General features: G+C 40.2%; 1 protein-coding gene across 1 annotated transcript; it reads right to left on the reverse strand.

The window, feature by feature from the left end:
- Positions 1–778: 778 nt before the first annotated feature.
- LOC309703429 (protein turtle-like) lies at positions 779–8,685 on the reverse strand. The gene is made up of 8 exons (XM_082528232.1): positions 8,621–8,685; positions 7,486–7,821; positions 3,447–3,482; positions 2,944–3,204; positions 2,622–2,864; positions 2,392–2,550; positions 2,214–2,304; positions 779–1,244 (listed from the first exon to the last, which is right to left on the reverse strand). The coding sequence occupies exons 1-7, from the start codon at positions 8,682–8,684 to the stop codon at positions 2,222–2,224; spliced, it is 1,182 nt and encodes a 393-aa protein (XP_082384358.1). The 5' UTR covers position 8,685; the 3' UTR covers positions 779–1,244; positions 2,214–2,221.
- Between the last annotated feature and the right edge of the window lie 12,844 nt (positions 8,686–21,529).

Genomic DNA, 21,529 nt, shown 5'->3' on the forward strand with positions numbered 1-21,529 from the left:
AATATTTGGATTGGCCAGAGGATCCCTAGTAAACACTGCAACTCCAGAGTGCAGACAGATGAGAGTTGGAGGCAAGTTGCAGTACACATGCAAAGATACAAACAACTGCATCAGAGAAAGCTGAGAAAAGACAGAGGTGAAAAATAATGAAGAAAGGGTATTCTGCAAAAAGGAAAGTGAAAAGCAAAAATAGAGGATTTCATGGGTAAATGATGACACCGCAGATGCAACTGGTGTCCAAGCAGATACAACTATTTCAAAGCAATTTTAATACCCGACACGGTTTCCCAGGTCTGACCTCCACACGCAACAGTGAAACAGTTTTCTCAGTAATGGAAATACTAAAAATTAAATATTGTTTCAAGCTCAACAATAACCACCTTCACATGTGTATGAGAATGGTCCTGACTCCATGCAAGCACATCAAGCTGGTGTTTAATTCTCTGTCCGAGGAATAAAAAATAGGGGGAGTTGAATAAAAGAGGGGAAGAAAGTGAGCCTGTAAAACTCTAAAACAAATTATCAAGATGTGTTGAGATGTATTATCTGTAAAATTGTTCAGTCAAGATGTGAAACAGAAAAGGGGGAACTGGGAGCTTCTCCTCATTTTATTTATTTTTTCTTGATTTGTGCTTCAAGAAATTTCTTCTAAGTGGACCTGTTTAAATTTTACCCTTGATGTGTTTTGGCTATTGCCTTTAAGTATAAACCAAAAGGCAACTTTAACAAATCTCATTAAAATATTGTAATAAGTTTTTAGAATAAGGACATCGACCAGTGTGGAAAAATATCACATTTATTAAACAAGATTTATAAAGTCTTTAATGTTGAACATTTTTAAGGGAAATCTGTACAGTAAAGCAACCACAATTAGAAATAAAAAAGCAGTTAGAATGAAATACATTGTTGATTAATATCATGTGTACAAACAACCCTGTACATGATTGTCTTTTCTCAGTTAGTTTGTATATTGTGTTTTGTATATCAGTCTTAGGTAAATGTGGGAAAGGAGGGTCTAGTCTGGGACTCTTACTGGACGCGTTGATGAGGATTCCGACCCTGACCATGGCATAATCTCCAACACCCTGAGCCTCTATGATCAAGAGGGAGGATGAGAATTAGTAAGTGTCAGGGGGGTGGGGGGGGGGGGGGGGGGTCTGTGAAGGTTCTCAGTCATCCAGGTCATCGTAGAAGAAGTCCAGACGTTTTTCTTTCCAAGCTCCTTTGACAATTGGCCCATAATTCTGCAGTGGAAGAAAAAATAGTACATAGAGTTCAGTTGTTGTTTTTTTACATATAAGAATCTGAAAAATGTTTCTGCATTTGTATTCAGACCACCTGAGTCAATAATTTGTAGGCAGCATTTTGCAAGGTCAAGACGTTAAATCTGACCAGAGAACCTTTTTTGACATGTTTGCTGTCTCAACTATGTGGCTTGTCAAAAGCTGCAAATAGGAAATATGGATTTCAGTTTGTAGAATATTCAAATGTGCACTCATATAAGCAACGTGTGTGGTGTGTGGACTTGTGTGCATGCACGTCTTAAATGTCCTGCAGTGAGACGTCAGCCGTGTTGGTTAAAGCCTTTTTACCAGAAAACAGGAAACTGGGCTACAGACCTGTTAGTTTCTTTTACTGTCAGGCTGAAAAAAAAACAGTAAAGAATAAAAAGAACACCCACTGCTAACTGTCATTTTAAAAAGCCAAATACAGGAACAAAAGTGTATAGATTTTTGACTAAATGGTAAAAATCACTGTAGATGCTGACAACAAGTTTCTTTGTGTCATCAGATAAAGGGGCTTTGGCTCTGCACTTTACTGGAGTCCATTCATGAGCTGAAAGTGTGGCTCCAGACAGAGCTACACTATTTGTGAAGTGAAACCCTTAAAATAAAAAAACAAAACAAAAACAAATAAATACTGTTATTTTATTGAGCAAATATCTGTTGCTGTTTTTTTATTGACAGCAAAGCAAGGAAATGTGTGGGAAGCAAAATGCAACACCTGCACCAGTGAAGAACTTCTTCTGAACTTAGCATAAGACATTTGACTGAAGAGTAGGAAACAGTGCATACTGCTTTTAAATCACTTGGCAGGGCTGATAAAACAAACAATATGTTTGCATTAGTAAACAGTGTATTGCAGATTTCTTTCATTGGTTAACCACGGTGATGTGACATCCACCTTCTGACTGAATGAACAGGAACTCTTACTGTGCAACTCAGAAGTGATGCTCAGTGGTCACCTCCACAATGTTATCAAAGTCCTCAGTCTGTCTCTGCTCAGCTTGGGTCGGCAGGGATGCTAGCATAGAGAGGAGGTAAGATGAGACATTTCTAATAGAAACAAAAGAAACTGATGAAAAAAAGCAGAGGAGACTCGGAGTGTTACCTTTGGCTCTGTGTCGATATAAAGACACCATGAGCAGAGTGGAGATGAAGTATGGACAAATTACCACCAGGTGAGAGACAACGCTGAACACAAGGTTGAGGGAGGTGGGGTCAGGAGGTGGTGCTGAGGATGGGTGTAGGATTGTGTTTGCAGGCCTATCTGCAGAGAGAATCTCACCTGTTCAGGTGAATTTGTAGGTGAAATGGTAAAATGTGAGTGAAAATCCTCACCTGTGACAGTGATCCAGCTGGATGGAGACTCTCCATGACCGCTGATGTCACACTTGTAGAGGCCTTCATCAGACCTGGAAACATGCTGGATGGTCATGTGACCTGTCGTCTCGTTGCCAATAAGGGAGCCATCTTTATAGAAAGCAGCTGGGAGGCTGAAGGAATTCTTTTCTTCGCAGAGCAGAGTGACGTCATCTCCCTCCATCACAGGGAGGACAGGACTCTGCAGGATCACTGATCCACCTCAACACAGAGACAAACTACAGCATTTCATCCATTTACACACAGCTTCATCAACACTAACTCCACACACTCAGCTTACCAGCGACTGTCAGGTTAACCATGTTACTGATGGGACCCTCTCTGGACTCACACCAGTAAACTCCACTGTCCCACGGGAGGACACTGCTAATGTTACAGGAAGAATCAGCTGCTGCTCCCCACTCCTCACACTCAGCTCTGATTTCTCTGCTTGTGTTTCTCCTCAGAGTCCATCCAGCAGAGCTGTCGTCCTCCTCACAGCTCAGAGACACATAGTCGCCGTCAAACATCTGAGAGCTGCTGGGACTCACAGTCAGAAGAGCTGTGATGAAAATCTATATTAGTATATTTATATTATATTTTTCATAAACACTTAGGGCTGAAATAACATTCCTGGTGATCATCATTAACTATGTCAAACAACAGCACCTTCATCGTGATCAAACTTTAACAGAACTTTTGGGTTGAAAATATTCATTCATATTCACGAGAGTCAATAAATTTTAATCTTTAAAATGTGTCGTTTATTTCTGGTTTAAAATAGGACAAGAGAAGGTTACCGACCTTGGTTTGTGGTGTAGCTCAGCAGTGAGATCAGAACTAAAGAGAAATGAAACAGAGGTTGGTTTAGAGGTTTTACACAGTTTGATCGAGCTACAGACTCATGCAGAATTAGCAGAAAAAACAGGAAGTGATTCTCTCTTTGTTGTCTTCTACGCAAACTCGATATTTATGTGGAGAAACAAAAGAAGTGGCATCTTTAGGCCTTTTCAAAGATGAAACCCATTACAGTATACTTACAAAGCAGAAGAAATGATTTCTCCATTCTGTCTTTTGTTGATACTGAATTAATTCTTCTTGCATAAGTTCACTCACATAAATCTAGAACCTCCTCCTCCTTCCTCTGTTACAGGGTGTTAGTTCATGTGGTTTCCCCCCCTCATCATTATTATGAGAAAAGATTCTTTGGTTGCAATACATGAGGAAATACACTTTTAATATGAGGCAGTGATCAAAAAGATGAAAAAAGGAGAGAAAAATACACGGAAATGGTCAACAAAGCAAACCTTTGTGGAGAGAAAGACATCTACTCCAAATTTTACAACCAACGACGCTTTAGAAAGCACTGCAGCACTCAAGATGCAGGCTTGTGGGGAACAGAAACGAGGTAGGAACAGGCAGCAGAAGCAGATTTAAGATGAAAAATGAATTTAGTGCTGACGTTTGGGGAGCTGCATTTGCCATCATTAGTTAATATTACATATTTAAATAAATACGGGGCCATCTGCTGCGACCAGTTGGGGTGAGAAAAGGAAGACAGGATAAAGACGTGTTGTGGAAGAGAGACAGAGATTAATATGCACCCATGCATGTGTACACACACACACACACACACACACACACACACACACACACACACACACACACACCTTGGGTTCCCTGGCAACCGTTACGGGAACTTAAGAACTAACCCCACCTGAGAATTAAGTTAGACTTTCAGCAGAAAATATCATCCTGGATGACCACGGGATCTTCAAACTGTGCTGTATCCAGGACTGATGACATCAAATCCTACTTTCAACAGTTCTTGAGTCCATCAAAACCATAGTGGTAAACTTGACCAATTTCGAGGGGGCACAAACTTACAAAGACGATTGGAAAGAGGTAACCCAGAAAAGACACCAAAGCATACATGAGTCTTTGGATGCTGAGTGCTGAGTATACATCCAGAAATGAATTTAATAGCAGTTTATGGGATGCAGATTTTAGTCAGACAATTTTTCAATGCAGAATGTCACTCGAGAAATTTTGCCTCCCTTTTTTGAACCATGATACAAGACCAGTCTGCCCTCAACAAGACAAGTGTGCGGGGTGACAGCAACTCATCTACAACCTCCAAATGTCACTGTAGATGAGCATCTGGTGGCTTTTAGAGGAGACTGCCCTTTCAAACAGTATACAACAAGCAAGCAGTCTAACTATGACATAAAGATATGGGCATCATGTGATGCCCTCACAAGACAAGCTTGGAAAATACACGTTTATACCTGCAGACAGAGTTCCTGAAAATAACCAAGTGATGTTTGTGGTTCTGGAGATGATTGCAGACATCAGGGGACATGAGATAATAATTTCTTCATCTCCTCAAGTTAGGAGCTGTGTCAAAACTAGAAGTCTTAATGTTCACAAAAATCGCTGAACACAAAATGAACACAATATGAGGATTAATAAAATTCAAAGGCAGCAAAATGTAAATGGAATTGAAGAAACAGAATAAGCTTAAATTGTAAATATTTTTTTAATTTAAACATCAAGTGAAAAACTAGGTGTCATGTAGATCTGTTTCAAAAGACACAGTTTTCATGCTTCATGGTTCTTTAAATATCAGATAAAACAAATAACAAGTACACAAAAAACTGAGACTTGGTCCCAGGCCAGTGTTTCCTCTACTGACTGGATCCTCCTTCCCTCCATCCTCCTTCCCTCCATCCTCCTTCCCTCCATCCTCTGTGTCTCCTCCTGTCTGATCTGCAGGTGAGAAACAGGTGTGAGGTGTCAGCTGTCAGGTAGGTGATGAGTGAAGAACAGAACAGAATCCATTTCCTCTTCAAACTGCTGTCAGACACTTGCTATGTCCCAATTCAGAGGCTGCATTTTAATCCCGATTACGTCACAGCCAGGTGATGAAGGCTGTCCCAATTCAAAGACTCCTCGAAATGCGTCCTTCTTTTCCGTGGATTTGAAGGATGGGTCAGATGTGTCCTTCGTGGTCCAGTTTCCAGCAATGGTGGCAGCTACTTAGTTGTATTACTCTTATCAATACTTTACTAGTTAAATTATTATTTATAATATTTAATAATAATATAAAAAAACTTTTCAATTGTGGCAATGTGGGAGGAGTGGGCTGGTGAGTTTGAAATATTATTCTTTCTGGGTCACAAAATAAACTTTTAACATATTTTCCGGCTAGAATGTAGCTGTGTAAACTTCAAATATCTGCTCGGTTTATCAAGACATTTGCAAGAGTGCTCCGACACTTTCGGAGACGTCTGTTACCCACCCGCTCGATAGCTCACTGGGAGCTCAAGGCTAACTAGAGCCGGCAAGGACAGCGACTTCCCGGAATATTGTATTCAAACCCCCCCCCCCCCCCCCACGTTCTTTCGATACTCAGGTTAAACATGATACATAAGCAGTGTTGGGGAGTAACGGAATACATGTACCGCCGTTACGTATTTAAAATACAAAATATGAGTAACTGTATTCCGTTACAGTTACCGTTTAAAAAGGTGGTATTCAGAATACAGTTACTTTGTTGAAATAAATGGATTACACTGCGGTACTTTCCTGTTTCATTTTGTCGCGGGTCAGGACTGTTTGGGTTTTGTTTGACAGCCACGTGCTGTTGTTCCAGGCGGCAGCGTTACGGTTGCCATGGTTACAGGGCGACGCTCTCTCTCTCTCTGCGACTGTGTGTTTCCTGGGTGAGAGAGCGCCTTTTCGTTGTTGTTGTTGTTGTGCTAAGCTAACAGGCAGAATGCTACAAGCATAGCTCTAAAGAATGTAGCATCATGGGCAGCGTAGTCCGTGTTGCAGGGAGAATGGACTGCCATACACGTTATGTGTCTGTGAGCACGAGGAGGGAGAAAAAGGGGAGTGGAAAGGTACGAGTTGTCATCGAGGAAAAACGGGAGCTGGAAGCATGTAAATATAATAATAACCACTGCAGCCAAGAAGAGTGCCTGACGAGCCCAGTTGTAAGTAAGCTATTAAGACTCGACTGTACACCGTGTTCGTGTTTTCCTCCGAAAACAATAAGTTCCGTTGGAGCAGTCTTTCAACGCCTCTCTGTCTCTCGCAAGAAAAGTTGACCCACTCAACAAAGTAAAGCTATTTTTCAGCTACGAGCCGACAGGGACCCCGCCGTATTAGTCAGAGGTCCCTTTACTACAGTACGGAGTCGCGGACCTTCAGTAATAGTAATAAATCACACAGCAATAGTACATTCACGTTGTTGTAAAAAGCATGATAATATATTAAGTAACCCAAAGTATTCAGAATACGTTACTGTCATTGAGTAACGTAACGGAATACGTTACAGAATACATTTTGGGGCATGTATTCTGTGTTCTGTAATGGAATACATTTTAAAAGTAACCTTCCCAACACTGTACATAAGTGACTTAGATAACTTAAAAATGTTATTGCTTGGCTTTCTGTGTTTTATTTGTTCCTGACTAAATCGGTTTGGCTGAGATTAAAGTTTTCACTCAGCTGATTAAAAAGAAGTGTGAGGTGGTTGAGAATTTACTCCAATGTCCTGTTATATTTTAGATAAGGAGCAGACAGCTGAGTTTATTAAAGTCCAACTATGACGCAAATGTTAAGGCTTGGCCGTCCAGCCTCCTCGGTCTTTGGAGGACCTGGCCCACGTAGGCATTATATTACATTACATAAATCATTATCTACTGCACTCTGATCACATCACTCAGACCAGCTGCTTTCTACAAAGTCTCATCAACAACATCTTTAGAAACAAACATCAACAACCAGGAAGCAGCTTCACCTCTGATCACACACACACTCAACTCTACTCACTCACCTGGAGGATCAACAACACTCAGGTAGATGATTTTGAGCTCCCACGAGTGTATTTCTCCCATTAAGACTCGACACTCATATGTTCCACTATCAGCAGTTGTGACATTGTTCAGAATCAAAGACACGTCTCCGTCCTTCATCTGTCTGTCCTGCAGATCCACCCTGTTCTTAAAAGATGGATGCTGGTTGTCTGGAGCAAACTGCCCATCCCGGTACACAACAACATGCTGTGTCCCCAGATCAGCTCTGCTCCACTCAAGAATTATAATGTTGTTGTTCGAAGCTCGACATGGCAGAGTGACGTTCTGTCCAGACTTGGCTGTGATGATGTTTGGGTCTAAAAGAGAAACCAAGAGAGCAGCGAGGTTAAAGGAATCAAACACACAATGCAGCCTTGCATTAGTAAGGTATAACCTAATAATAGCAGCCTATACTGTTTTCTTTGGTTAACTATAATTTTTATTTATAATGGTGAAGAACAGTTAAAACTGTCCTTCTGTCTGGATGTTTCTTTCCTGTCCTGTTTGTTTTCTACACCTGTTGCTGCCTGCCAATGAAGCCTGTGTAAGCCATAAAGACCTGCTCGCTGTCCCTGCTGACGATTTGTTCGAGACTGTCGAGTCTTTGCGTCCCAAGGACGATGCATATGTAGCAAAGAAATATGATTCTATTTACCAAAAAGAACAAGTAGCATGGACGGAGAAATGTTTTAAAAACAGTAAAGGCACAGTGGTGGTTTTATCATTGTGAAGAAGAGTCTATAACAGATGAACTGAATGAAATCCTGGCAGGGAATACAGCAAAGACGAGCCATGTGACGCCGTCTGATCAATTTATTCCTGTCTTCAGAACCGAAATGCACTTCAGTCTACAAGTGGGACAGAGCTAGCTCAGCAGGTAGGGTGTTCCCCCGTAATCACAAGGCTGGGGGTTCAAATCCACCAAACAGCTACCCTGAGGTATCCCTGAGAAAGGTACCGTGTCTACACACTGCTCCCCAGAGGACTAATTTCCTACGGGATTAATAAAGTATGCATAATTACGCAAGTTGTGGAACCGAGTTACATAAATACTCTTCCTATCTTGAGGAAGAGCATCAGAAGGAAACAGTGTAGTTTCTAATAGCTAAATCTCACCTCCAGAGACAAACACGACGAAGCCGACAAACAGCAAAGCCGAGCAGAGCAATGACATTTCCATGTTATCAACTCCTGCTGATCTTTCGGATGTTGTTTTTCATAAATAACAGAGCCTCAGTTCAAAAAAGTGTAGATTATTTTATTTAAAGTTTAAATGAACCCATCAGGTCATCAACGATTACAAGGACCTTGAGCGACAGTGTCGCGTTAGAGTGACGTTCGGTGGGATGGGTTATGCAAAATAAATTAATCGTCATCGAAAGCAGGTCTGAAAGCTTAGCAGGTTCTATTCTTAAAAGATCTCCAGAGAAAAACGCAACATAATCTCACCTATCGACAATCAGCTACAAACTGAAGACCACCAAAGTACTTCAAAATTATGTCACTATATAAAAATGAGAGAGACAAAGAAGAAGGAGAAACAACTACTCAACATGTTAAAGATTAGCAGCTGCAAATGGTTTGCAGGGAAGAGAACACCTGTCTCCTTATGCGGCTACATCAGCCATTTCCGTGTTTCTGTCTGCTAAGATTGTTTTAAATGTCTGAGGATATTTTAAGTAAACGACCCAAATTTAAAACTTGTATTCATGAGATTACATTTAAGGTTTAATAAAGCTGAAAGTCACTGAGAGAATAGATCTCGGCCTTCAGCCTTTTGCTGTAATGCAACCCTTTGCTCAAGGGGAAGTACCTCAGACTGATCAAAAGTAAGGGCACACGACAAAAAGATGTGATATATAAAGTAGGCCAAAGTTTTTAACAGGCTGTGTTCTTAAATAATCAAAAAGAAGATATTTAAAGTAACTTAACTCAATTTCTGTCATCCTGAATGGACTTTTAATTTTTAATTTTTTTTTCCAAAGACTGTTAAAATGGGGCTGTCATGAGTCCTATGGAGATTTTGCAGGACTTATGGGCCTAGTTGACTCCTCCGCTCCCCTGACATGTGCAAACCTTAATGTTGAGGTTGACACATGTATGTCTACATAGTTAGAATGATTGATGATTTTCTTTCTTTCTTTCTTTCTTTCTTTCTTTCTTTCTTTCTTTCTTTCTTTCTTTCTTTCTTTCTTTCTTTCTTTCTTTCTTTCTTTCTTTCTTTTTGTTTAAACTTACCCAAACACCACCACTCTATAACTTTGATTGTCCAACCAGCCAACACAAAGCAACACCGAGTTTAACGCCTGTTTAGCATTGGTGGATGTTTACAGGTTGTATAAAACTGAATATAAAACATCTTTCACCTCAAAGTCTGAAAGTGACTTTAGGAAAAGCAGAAGGCCATTTGGAAACACCTACCGTTGTTTTGAAGGATGTCTTAATTCCTCCAAAACTATTTGAAACATGAAGAAGTTTCCACTGTTCTTTTCCAACCAGAAAAAAGGTAAGAAGCAGCTCCAGCACCACTCAGCAGACTGCTACAGCCTGCAGTTCAGAATGTTCTGATCAAACTGATATGTAAATGCATATCTATAAAGGTTTTGTGTCAGCTTTGTGTGGTGAGTCTCTCTGACTGGTTGAAAATAACTGATAACATCAGTATAACTGCCAGACTTCCTGCACTAGTTTATAGCTTAGTAAGCTGGTGCTCATGATGCTGACTTTCAGTTTTAACAATTTTGGTACCGTCTGAGTCACGTTCATGTGAGTGTTTGCTCGAGTGCAAATTGTATTTGAGCTGGAATTGGTCTAAACACAAACGAAAAACAAAACAAAAAACAAACAAACAAACACTGAGTTAGTGTGCACTAAACTCCTACACACAGAACCCTTCCATCTTATCTGAAAGACCTCAAAGTCAGTCACCGCATTAGAGCACTTCGCTCTCACTCTGCAGGCCTACTTGTTGTTCCTAGAGTATTTAAAAGTAGAATGGGAGGGAGAGCCTTCAGTTTTCAGGCCCCTCTTCTGTGGAACCAGCTTCCAGTTTGGATTCAGGAGACAGACACTATCTCTACTCTTAAGATTAGGCTTCAAACCTCCTTTTTTGATAAAGCATATAGTTAGGGCTGGACCAGGTGACCCTGAATCCTCTTTTAGTTGCGATAGGTGTAGGCTGCTGGGGGATTTCCATGATGCACTTCTTTACTCAACGTTTTTCAGCCACTGTGTGTTTATACACCTCTCTGCATTAATTATTATTAATCTCTCCTACAACGTGTCTTTTGTCCTGTCTTCCTCTCCCCACTCCCACCATTCACAGCAGATAACCGCCCCTCTCTGAGCCTGGTTTTGCTGGAAGTTTCTTCATGCTAAAAGCTAAGAGGTTTTTTCCTTTTCCTTTTTATTCTCAACAAATTCTTGCTCATAGAGTGTTATCTTATTGTTGGGGTTTTCTCTGTATTAATGTAGAGTATTTCAGTATCAGGAGCCTTGAGGCAACTATTGAACTGGTGCTGTATAAATAAAATAAAATTGAACCAAATTGAATAAAACTGACAATACAAGAGCTTTAAAGAGAGAGAGAGAAACGTGCCACCACGGGGTCAAACTGATACACTCCCCTCCATAACTTAAAAACTTCATTTATTGCTTTGATCACATATTACTTATTCCACATAATTTCTGAACCAAAAGTTACAAAACAGAAGATTTAATCATTTTTGACATTTTGACTAATAAACACTGTTACAGAGAAAAAGTCTGAGGAGCAACAGAGAGATGAGAAGAAGAATAATTGAATGAATACATGATGGTAACAGACAAACAAAAGCAGACAAATTTACCTTTTATTTGAGATTATGTTCCTAAGGTACAGGGTACAGGTTCACAAACTACAGGCCTGTCTCTTTACTACCTCAATTCTCAAAAAATCTAAACTGTTTAATAATATTTATATATTTAATCATTCATATATATATATATATATATATATATATATATATATATATATATATATATATATATATGCCATTATAATACACACACTGAAAGAGAGAGACATATAGTAATAAAAATCAGGTGGGGAACATAATTAAATGGAACGTAAAGGAATAGATAAGAGCAGCACAGAACAGAGAGAGGTGTGGTTCACTTTCAACTAAGATTGACTCTGTAGATTGTAATCAGTTGGCTGAAAGAAGACCTGCACAATAAAAGACTTGTAAAACCATTAAGAAGTTAAAGTTAACATTTCCCCACTGTACATATAGGTACATTTATAACAGGAAGATTAGAATTCAGAAAAAGCCTCAAACATAATTACCAAGTCAGAGAAACATTACCACACAATATTAAAATTCCAAACAGTAGTAAAACTGTAAAACTTTGAACCAGCACTGCCACTTTTGCGTATTTGTGACTCACTAAGAAAGCCATACATCGAGCACTGGCTAGGCTGCATCTATGAGTGTGCTGTAGCGGAATTTGTAAGTGCAAACAAGGAAGTGTTGCGCTTTACTGCTAAGAATGAATGAATGTCTGTATGTTGCTGAGAAGGAAAACAAGGTTTCCATCTTTTTCTGACGGCTATGTCGTGGTCACTAGTTTTCTGAATTATTATTTACTATTCATATTATACATGCATTCTACTCTTTATTATTAGAAAATGACACACTACATGATGTCATTTAATGCAAGAACTTAGTTGAAGAATTTAATACATTATATTAAACGCCTCTGTCAGTGCGCCCCAGGGTGGCTGTGGCTACAATGTAGCTTGCTATCACCAGTGTGTGAATGTGTGTGTGAATGGGTGGATGACTGGTTGTGTAAAGCGCTTTGGGGTCCTTAGGGACTAGTAAAGCGCTATATAAATACAGGCCATTTACCATTTACCATATATTCTACAGTTAACATCACGAGGTTGATTATTAAATGTTTTTTGCTTTAAAAACTTGTTTTAGATGTCATGTACAAGAAACAGGAAGTATAGTGTTTCCAAGGATACAGTGAAACACGGTCAAGCCTCATTTTGTTATTCCCGTTTTTCATTTTGAAAAATTGTATCCGCTTAATTAACCAATAATTCAATTCAACTTAAATTTATTTCTACAGCGCCAAATAAAAACAACGGTCATCTCAAGGCGCTTTATATTGTAAGGTAGATCCTACAATAGTTTCCGTATTGGTATTATGGAACATAATCACAATTATCACTAGATTACATTAATAAAGAAGAATAGGCAGTGTCACGGTCTGGCTGGCAGACTGTGGGGATGTGGGGAAAGGAGGACCCAAAACGCAGACTCTGCGATTCAAACAGTGCTCTTTATTTACAGTGAAAAGCTGCAAACACAATAACTCCCCGTTGCTCCCTTGAACCCCGTGTGCGTGCTTCCCTCCGACGTCTGTGCTCGTGCTCCCCGCTGTTGTGTTTCCGCACACCCCGTGCGTGCTGCCTTTCTGGACCACTCTTCCTCCTGCAGGGAAACCATAGAAGCAGCCGTCAACACTAACCCTCGGCGGGCATATACGAACAACACAGACATATGCTGACACAGTAACTTGGTACGATAACTCAATGATCCCGTGCCAGTGGGAGCTCCAACACTCTCCTAAGTAGCTCCCCGATGAGCCTGATCACCAACAGGTGTGGCAGGAACTTCAGGTGTGGTCAGTCCTCCCACAGGGCCACACCCATCAGGCCTGCAGGTGGCTGTGTTCCATCCTCCAGCCACACCCGCAGACATACACACCTACACACCCACACCCTGCCTATACATACGAGTGGGACACAGACTAACACAGCACTGTGCAGAAAAACACACACATCACCAAATAATAATAATACTAATAACAACAACAACAACAACAACAGTCAAGACTGCTCACGGACCCCCGAGTCCTCCAGAGCCGGGTCCGTGACAGGCAGATTCTCGAGTACTATTTCTGTCTGTTGTTACTTCTTGTATCAAATTAATCCACTGATAGTTGTCAGTACACCTAGAATAAAATAAATAGATTTTTTTTTAATTATTTGATTTCTAGAATAAACAGAATCAAAGTTCATTTCATGAGCTGGCAAAACAGGTCTGAAAATGTCCATGGAGGCAACTCAGTTTTGAAATGTAGATGTTGTCCTAAAACCACCGTTGTACAAATCACCTGTGAGTGATTTTTGTTTGTCTTTGCTTTTATAAGGCACAGAGTCTCAAATATCTTGATGCATGCTCAACCAGCTAAGAAAATCCCCAAAGGTTGATTCTGTTCATCTGGACACATTTTCAGCGGGAGAAATATTTCGTCACCCATCCAAGTGACTTCTTCTTCTCCTATAGTAATGATTAACTGAGGATGCCTACTCATTTTATGAATCATAAACCACCAGACAGTTAAACCGGGCAGATAACCGTATCAACATATGAGGTAAAAGTACATAAAAAAAAGCTGAGTTAAAGCGAAGGGTTAAGAAAGGTGAAGCACTAGAGCGACATGAGGAAAAAGCTCTTGATTGTGATCAATCTCCTCTGTTTGGGGAGTCTGCTGACCACTCTTACCTGGTACGCGTTTGAGGACAGGTGAGTAATTACCTTTGTATCTTACAGATAAAAGCAAGAGGTCATGAAACAAAGTATTCTGATCAAAAGTAGCTTATGGCACTGTGATAAACGCTTCCCAACAGTTGGGAAGCTGTGTAAAATGCTAATATAAGCCTGAGGTTGCAGAAATACAAACATGCTTAATTTAAGTAGAAATACACATTTCATATTTGTTAAAAAATACTCTGGTAAAAGCTGAAGTACATGTCTTCATGTCTTTGTCATTCATTCTTTCACACGTAACCACAAACCTCAGCTCTCACTCTGTATTTCCTTCTAAGGGAATAACAGTATTTGGTATGTTTGTTTTGTTTACATTGTTCTTTTGATACGAGTTTTGTTGTGCAGTGAAAATAAGGTTAGAGTCACATGACCGGTTTACTCTGACTACACAACATTATTGGTACTGATTTGTAAATAACTGGACATGAATAACTTGTATATTACGTAGTATTACACAAAAGTATATTTCTAATTAACTTGGCTGCACTTAATTTCTTTTGACAATACTTTTTTTTTTAGTTAGGATTCATTTTGAAAGAAAGGCAGACGTAAAATGTAAAGTGAAATACAAACTCATATATAGTATGGTGTTGTAAAGAGCTGAGAAACCACAAAGTGGGGAATCTACAAAGAGGTACTGAACCTTCAGATGTTGCTGTAGCCCAAGAGTGTGCAGTCATATTCGTTGTGTTCCCACTAGTGCTGTCAGCATTAATCTGAAATGATGTTAATGCCACAACGCCAAATCGCCCCGTGCATGGGGCTGGAGGGCCAACACGTTAACGAGCAAACTCCGTTAACGCGGTAGCTCGTTAACGGAGATTTAACGCTGACAGCACTAGTGGGAACAAAATGAATATGACTGCACATTTACTCCAACAGCATCCTAGTGCAAAGACAAGTGGAAGCAGACAAAAACAACAAGCATGCATGCTACAAACTTTACCCAAGTCATTTAGACAGCCGTTAGCACATGATCCTCCTTATGGGGACCTGATATGTTTAATATGCTGCTGAGAATATAGCCCAGAAGAAGCGTATAGTATAGCTTTTACTTTGGAAAGAGCCATTTCTCTGTAATAAACTCTCTTTTCCAAAGATGAGTGATTTCTCCATCAGATAGATTTATTTTTTTATTACTTTGTTGTTTCAGCAACATTAAATTTAAAAACTGTACTTTTGAGATAAAATGTATATTTTAATAAGTGAAAAATTAAAAAAGCATGAACATTTTTTTTTGTATTAGGGGTGCAACGATACACAAAATTCACGATATTCAATATTTTTTCCCCATTTAGCATTCCTATATGGCTATATATAATCAATATCAACAGTGACTGTAAGAAATACTATTTTAAATAGCTCAACATCAACAACAGCAATACTGCAGACTAACTAAATTTCCCCTTGTGGGGACAATTAAAGGATTATTCTATTCTATTCTATTCTATTCTGTTTAGCCTGCACCAAACTGTCTGTGCTTTATAGCACAGCAGTTGCCAATAACACAGTTGGTATATTCGAGTTGACATTTAAGACTATTAAAAAACAAAACAAAACAAAACAAACAAACAAAAACCTCATTGTGTATAGATACAATATCTGATACAAACATCTCTCAAGTGAATTAAGGCATTACTTGTAATCTTTAAATTTCCAACAACTCATAGACCCCTCTAATAATATCTTAAATATTTAACATACATAAGAACAGGGATCAGATTTAATAAATGAGTTAAAATCACAAATTACCTCCCGTGAGATGTAAACAAAACAAGAACAACAGAAAAAACAAAAACAAGACCAAAGAAGGGTTCAAGAAAGAGTCATAATTTTATCTCTTATTTGTTTCTCACAGTTTTGTCGAGCTTCACCGACCAAATCCTCAAAGAAGTGCCCCAAAGCCCTCTGAACTTTGTAAAGGCTACAAGTAAGAGCAAACATTGCCATGACTTGTTCATTAAAAAATTAAAATTTTTATGTCAAGATTAAGTCATGTAAGCCCCCTGCAGGAAGGAGTAGGTCTAAGGAGCTTGGAAAGAAAAGTGTCAGAACTTCTTTATTTTTCTTGAAGACGTCAACATGGTCAACATGACCCCCCCCCTTGGGGGACACTGCCACCACATCCACCATTTGCTCTTTGAACTGAAGAAGCTTCTCGGGTGAGAGGTGAAACGTCTTAAAGAAAAATTTTAAAAGTCCAGACGCTTTTCTTTTCAAGCTCTTTAAACTATGATGACCTGGATGACTGAGAACCTTCACAGACACCCAGTGCAGGAAGGTTACTAAATGTACTGGAATGCTTGTGCATTACAGGGAAGTCATTGATGAAGTGAAAAACCTCTACAATCCAGCATGGGAAAAGCATGAGGAGAATTACCAAAGATTCAAGTAAGACCTAACATCCTGATATTATTGATTGATGGTTGAGTTTTATTTTTATGTGAATTTCTGGTTAATAATAAATAAATAGGCAGCATGGTGGCACGGTGGTTAGCACTGTTGCCGCACAGCAACAGTGCAATTCCAGCATCAGGCCGGGGTCTTTCTGTGTGGAGTTTGCATGTTCTCCCCGTGTTTGCGTGGGTTCCCTCCGGGTACTCCGGCTTCCTCCCACCGTCCAAAGACATGCAGCTTGTGGGGACAGGTTAATTGGATAATCCAAATTGTCACTAGGTGTGAATGTGCGAGTGAATGTGAGTGCGAATGGTTGTCTGTCCCTGTGTGTTGGCCCTGCAACAGACTGGCGACCTGTCCAGGATGTACCCTGCCTCTCGCCCTATGACAGCTGGGATAGGCCCCAGCGCCCCCCGCGACCCTGAAAAGGATAAGCGGAAGCGAATGGATGGATGGATGGAATAAATAAAACTGCCTGAAGCTAGTATGTGAGTACGAGCATGGAAGATGGCAGACTACAGGAAACAGCTGCTATTTATCCTCGAATGCAGATGAGGCAGGATTCCTCCTAAAGGTCTTTAAACAAGCTCTTCAGTCAAGGCTAAGAGCCATTTGCTAAACGAAACGGCTAAACAAATTTTCCCGTCAATATGCTTAAACTAGTTTTAGTTAAGAAGACACGTGAAAAGGGGACCTTTGACCAGCCCACAATTAAAACTCTAAGACCAGCCAGAAAGAAATAAAGATTTGGTTTACTTGTTTAGCAGACTCACACTCAGGATGTGTACAAGTGGGTGAAAAAATTGTCTGAGAGGCAACTAAATCAAGTAGAGAAAATTCTCTTGCAAAAATGTTGAACTTTGCTGTGATGTAGAGACAAATTCCACTAGTGGAGCTGATCGCAGCCACAGATTCAGAAACCTGAACCAACACTGTGGATGTGGACGCAGAGCAACTGCGAATGATGGTTTTGGCCTCCTCAGCAATGCAAATGTTCCAGCATCCATGGAGGAGAGGAAGGCGGTCGTGTCGCTTAGTGCGGACAACATAATCGTCATCTGACAGACAAGAGCGGGCCAAAGGTTTTACAAAATTGTTGGGTTTCTGAGGAAGAAGACAAATGTGCTCAAAGTACATTTTATTTTATTAAATTTATTAACCAATTCAAGGTTCAAGGTTAAAACGGCTGCCTTGTCTGTGCTCACTCAGGAGACCCAAATGAACAAAGAGCACCACACCCAGGCAGTGTACGCCTTTAAACAGAATCTTAACATGCTTGGTTGAAACAACTGAGGGTGGCCTTAAGTCTGATATCTGCTCAGGTTTCTTGTACCTCTCGCTATACGTCTCCTTATATAGACATGAGCCTTTTTCAAGAAAAAAAAAATCCCATTACCATAGCAACCACCTCTTGCACTCTGGTCAGGCCTGCATACAGAGATAGGGAGGGGGGAAGGAAAAGGAAAGTGGGGAAGAGAGCTTCTTTATGGGCCTGTTTCTTCTAACAGAGTCAGTCTTGAAGTTTTGTACCTTCTGGTGCCATCAGCAGTCCAGGCAGACCATCCCCCTCAAATTCCTCACAGAAGGGGCTTCTGTCTGTGCCTGTTGTTGTCAGTGTTATAGACTACTTCCAACACTTCTTACTAGTCTACAATCAGTGTTGGGAAGGTTACTTTTAAAATGTATTCCATTACAGAATACAGAATACATGCCCCAAAATGTATTCTGTAACGTATTCCGTTACGTTACTCAATGAGAGTAACGTATTCTGAATACTTTGGATTACTTAATATATTATCGTGCTTTTTACAACAACGTGAATGTACTATTGCTGTGTGATTTATTACTATTACTGAAGGTCCGCGACTCCGAACTGTAGTAAAGGGACCTCTGACTAATACGGCGGGGTCCCTGTCGGCTCATAGCCGAAAAATAGCTTTACTTTGTTGTGTGGGTCAATTTTTCTTGCGAGAGACAGAGAGAGGCGTTGAAAGACTGCTCCAACGGAACTTATTGTTTTCGGAGGAAAACACGAACACGGTGTACAGTCGAGTCTTAATAGCTTACTTACAGCTGGGCTCGTCAGGCACTCTTCTTGGCTGCAGTGGTTATTATTATATTTACATGTTTCCAGCTCCCGTTTTTCCTCGACGACAACTCGTACCTTTCCACTCGCCTTTTTCTCCCTCCTCGCGCTCACAGACCCATAACGTGTATGGCAGTGCATTCTCCCTGCAGCACGGACTATACTGCCCATGATGCTACATTCTTTAGAGCTATGCTTGTAGCATTCTGCCTGTTAGCTTAGCACAACAACAACAACAAAAAGGCGCTCTCTCACCCAGGAAACACACAGTCGCAGAAAGAGAGAGAGAGCGTCGCCCTGTAACCATGGCAACCGTAACGCTGCCGCCTGGAACAACAGAACGTGGCTGTCAAACAAAACCCAAACAGTCCTGACCCGCGACAAAATGAAACAGGAAAGTACCGCAGTGTAATCTATTTATTTCAACAAAGTAACTGTATTCTGAATACCACCTTTTTAAACGGTAACTGTAACGGAATACAGTTACTCATATTTTGTATTCTAAATACGTAACGGCGGTACATGTATTCCGTTACTCCCCAACACTGTCTACAATACATAACTGTGTGTGGTAAAGGATAAAACAAACGTGATGTTAATTTTGACATAATAGCCGTAAGGATAAAAATAAATTCCAGCTGGATCTACGGGTAACTCTTTTGAGACTTTTATAATGGTGTGATTTCAGCCATTCCAGAGCTCCGTGTGAATGATTCTAATGCCTTTGGTCTATTGGATCATAACAATCATTAAAGTGTTTTGATATTTATGCAAAGGTACTGTTTAAGTTTGAGGAAACCTGCAGTCAGCTGAGAATGAAGAAGTCACTTGGATGAGTGGTAAAATGTTTCACCAACTGAAAAGCAAATATTCAGATGAACCCAATTATCAACCTGGGACTTTTGAGTTCACACACACATCCTGTTCCCACATCACCATTGCACTAACAATGATCATGCATTTTTTGACAGATGGCTGAGTGAGGCATAGAGAATTTAAGCCCCATGGGAGTGTCCCCTAAGAAACCTTGGCTAATCGTGGCCTACACCTGTTTTCACACCTTGACTCGTGTGATTAAGTAGAGAATCAACAGGGGGTCCATTGTCCCTTTTGGGGGGACACTCCCATAGGGCTTAAATCTGGGACTCTCCACCATTTGACCTTAAATTAAAGAAGCTTCTCGGATGACAGGTGAAACGTCTTCAAGCAGCTTAAAGAAGTCCAGACGCTTTCCTTTCCAAGCTCCTCAGAGCACCTCATAAAATATATGGCTCTTAAAGTACCACCCACTTACCTCCCACTAAAAGCGCTACGTCCAGATGAACAGACCACTCTGAAGTTGTGATTTGGTACAGATGTATGAAGACAGTCATTCCTCCATGGTCTCGGCAGACTGAGTCCATCTTGTCACATTTAAGAGAGCTCTCACTTTCCAGAGGGCATCATTTGTTTACCCTGATCAGAGACATTAGGATCATTTGCTACTTTGAAGGACTGCCTAAATTTAAGGAATCTGTCTTGACTTCTTGAATTGGCTGGAACTATTATATCCAGATCCTAGAATATCTGAGTCATGCTGTTAGCAAAGATAAGTTGAAAAATATTTTCAGCTTCATTTCCTCCTGTGTTCCTCCAGTTTTCCTCCAGTGACTACCTCCTCATGTTTTCTTGTTTCCACGATATACCAAGGTTTCTTCCTACCCTTCAAGGGTTTGTGTTTATTTATTTAAATACCTAATTTAAATGTTCCTCAGTTTAGTTTTGTTATCTTTGTTTTTCCTAGTTTTGTAAATATGCCTTAATAAAAAATACTCTGACTTAATCTCAGTTTTGTCTCCTTTTGTCTGTGTTTGGTTTCTCATAAAATCACTGTTATGGACTGTTGTGAACTTTATCTGTCTCTGATTTTTCCACGCCTTAAGTTTTTACTGTCTTGCAAATCTTTCATCTCAACACCAAAACTAATCTTACACTTTTTATGCTTTCTTTTATTTTTTTTCTCACTTGTATTTAATTTATCAAGATTACAGCTGAGCATCAATTGCAATGAATCCAACAATGGCATTGTCACTCAGGAAAACATGATATGACTACGTTTTGTCATCACCCTTAAAGGATTAAATCACATCAGTTCCTAAATACAATGAGTAGTTGTCTTTCACACACTGTATGTTACAAGCACTGTAAATGTTGCTCTTTGTTATTTATAATCTGCTGATGTCACTTCCAGGAGAATCCTTTCTCAAAAAAGAGATGGGACACTTGTTCAATTGTTGGGAGCGGTGGGATTCTAACAAACAGCGGCTGTGGAAAAATGATTGATTCAGCTGATTTTGTTATTACGTGAGAAAGATGTTCAATGTAAGGAATGGAAATCGTGATGAGGACTCTTCTCTCTGTAAGTAATATTTCATGTTTTTTCAGGTGCAACCTTCCTCCTCTGGAAAATGAATTTCACAATGATGTCGGCAGGAAGACTAACCTTGTGACAGCAAACCCAAGCATCTTCATGCAAAAGTGAGCAATTAATGAACCCGACATTGAACCGACTTGTTAGTTTATGTCTTGTTGCTTTAAGTCATGCATTAATTTGCAGGTATGGGTCACTGACGGGACGTCGCCGGGCGTTTGCAGACAGTCTCCAACAGTATGGCAACTCCCTGCTTCTCTTTCCTTGCTTCTCCTATGGTGGTACTCGCCCAGCGTGTCAGCGGGCTGTGTATGCCATTGAGGACATGGATATCCCTATCCAACCAATCTTCATAAACCCTAGGTATCTCGAAAGACTGGTCAAATTCTGGGAATCTCTGGGGTTAAAGGAATATCGACCTAGCACTGGATTATATCTGACTACCCTGGCACTGGAATTTTGTGAAACGGTGCATTTGTATGGATTCTGGCCATTTAGTAATCACCCAGATAAACTCTTACCCCTGA

This window comes from Aulonocara stuartgranti (assembly GCF_965226115.1).
Source record: "Aulonocara stuartgranti genome assembly, chromosome: 3".
NCBI classification, from domain to species: domain Eukaryota; kingdom Metazoa; phylum Chordata; class Actinopteri; order Cichliformes; family Cichlidae; genus Aulonocara; species Aulonocara stuartgranti.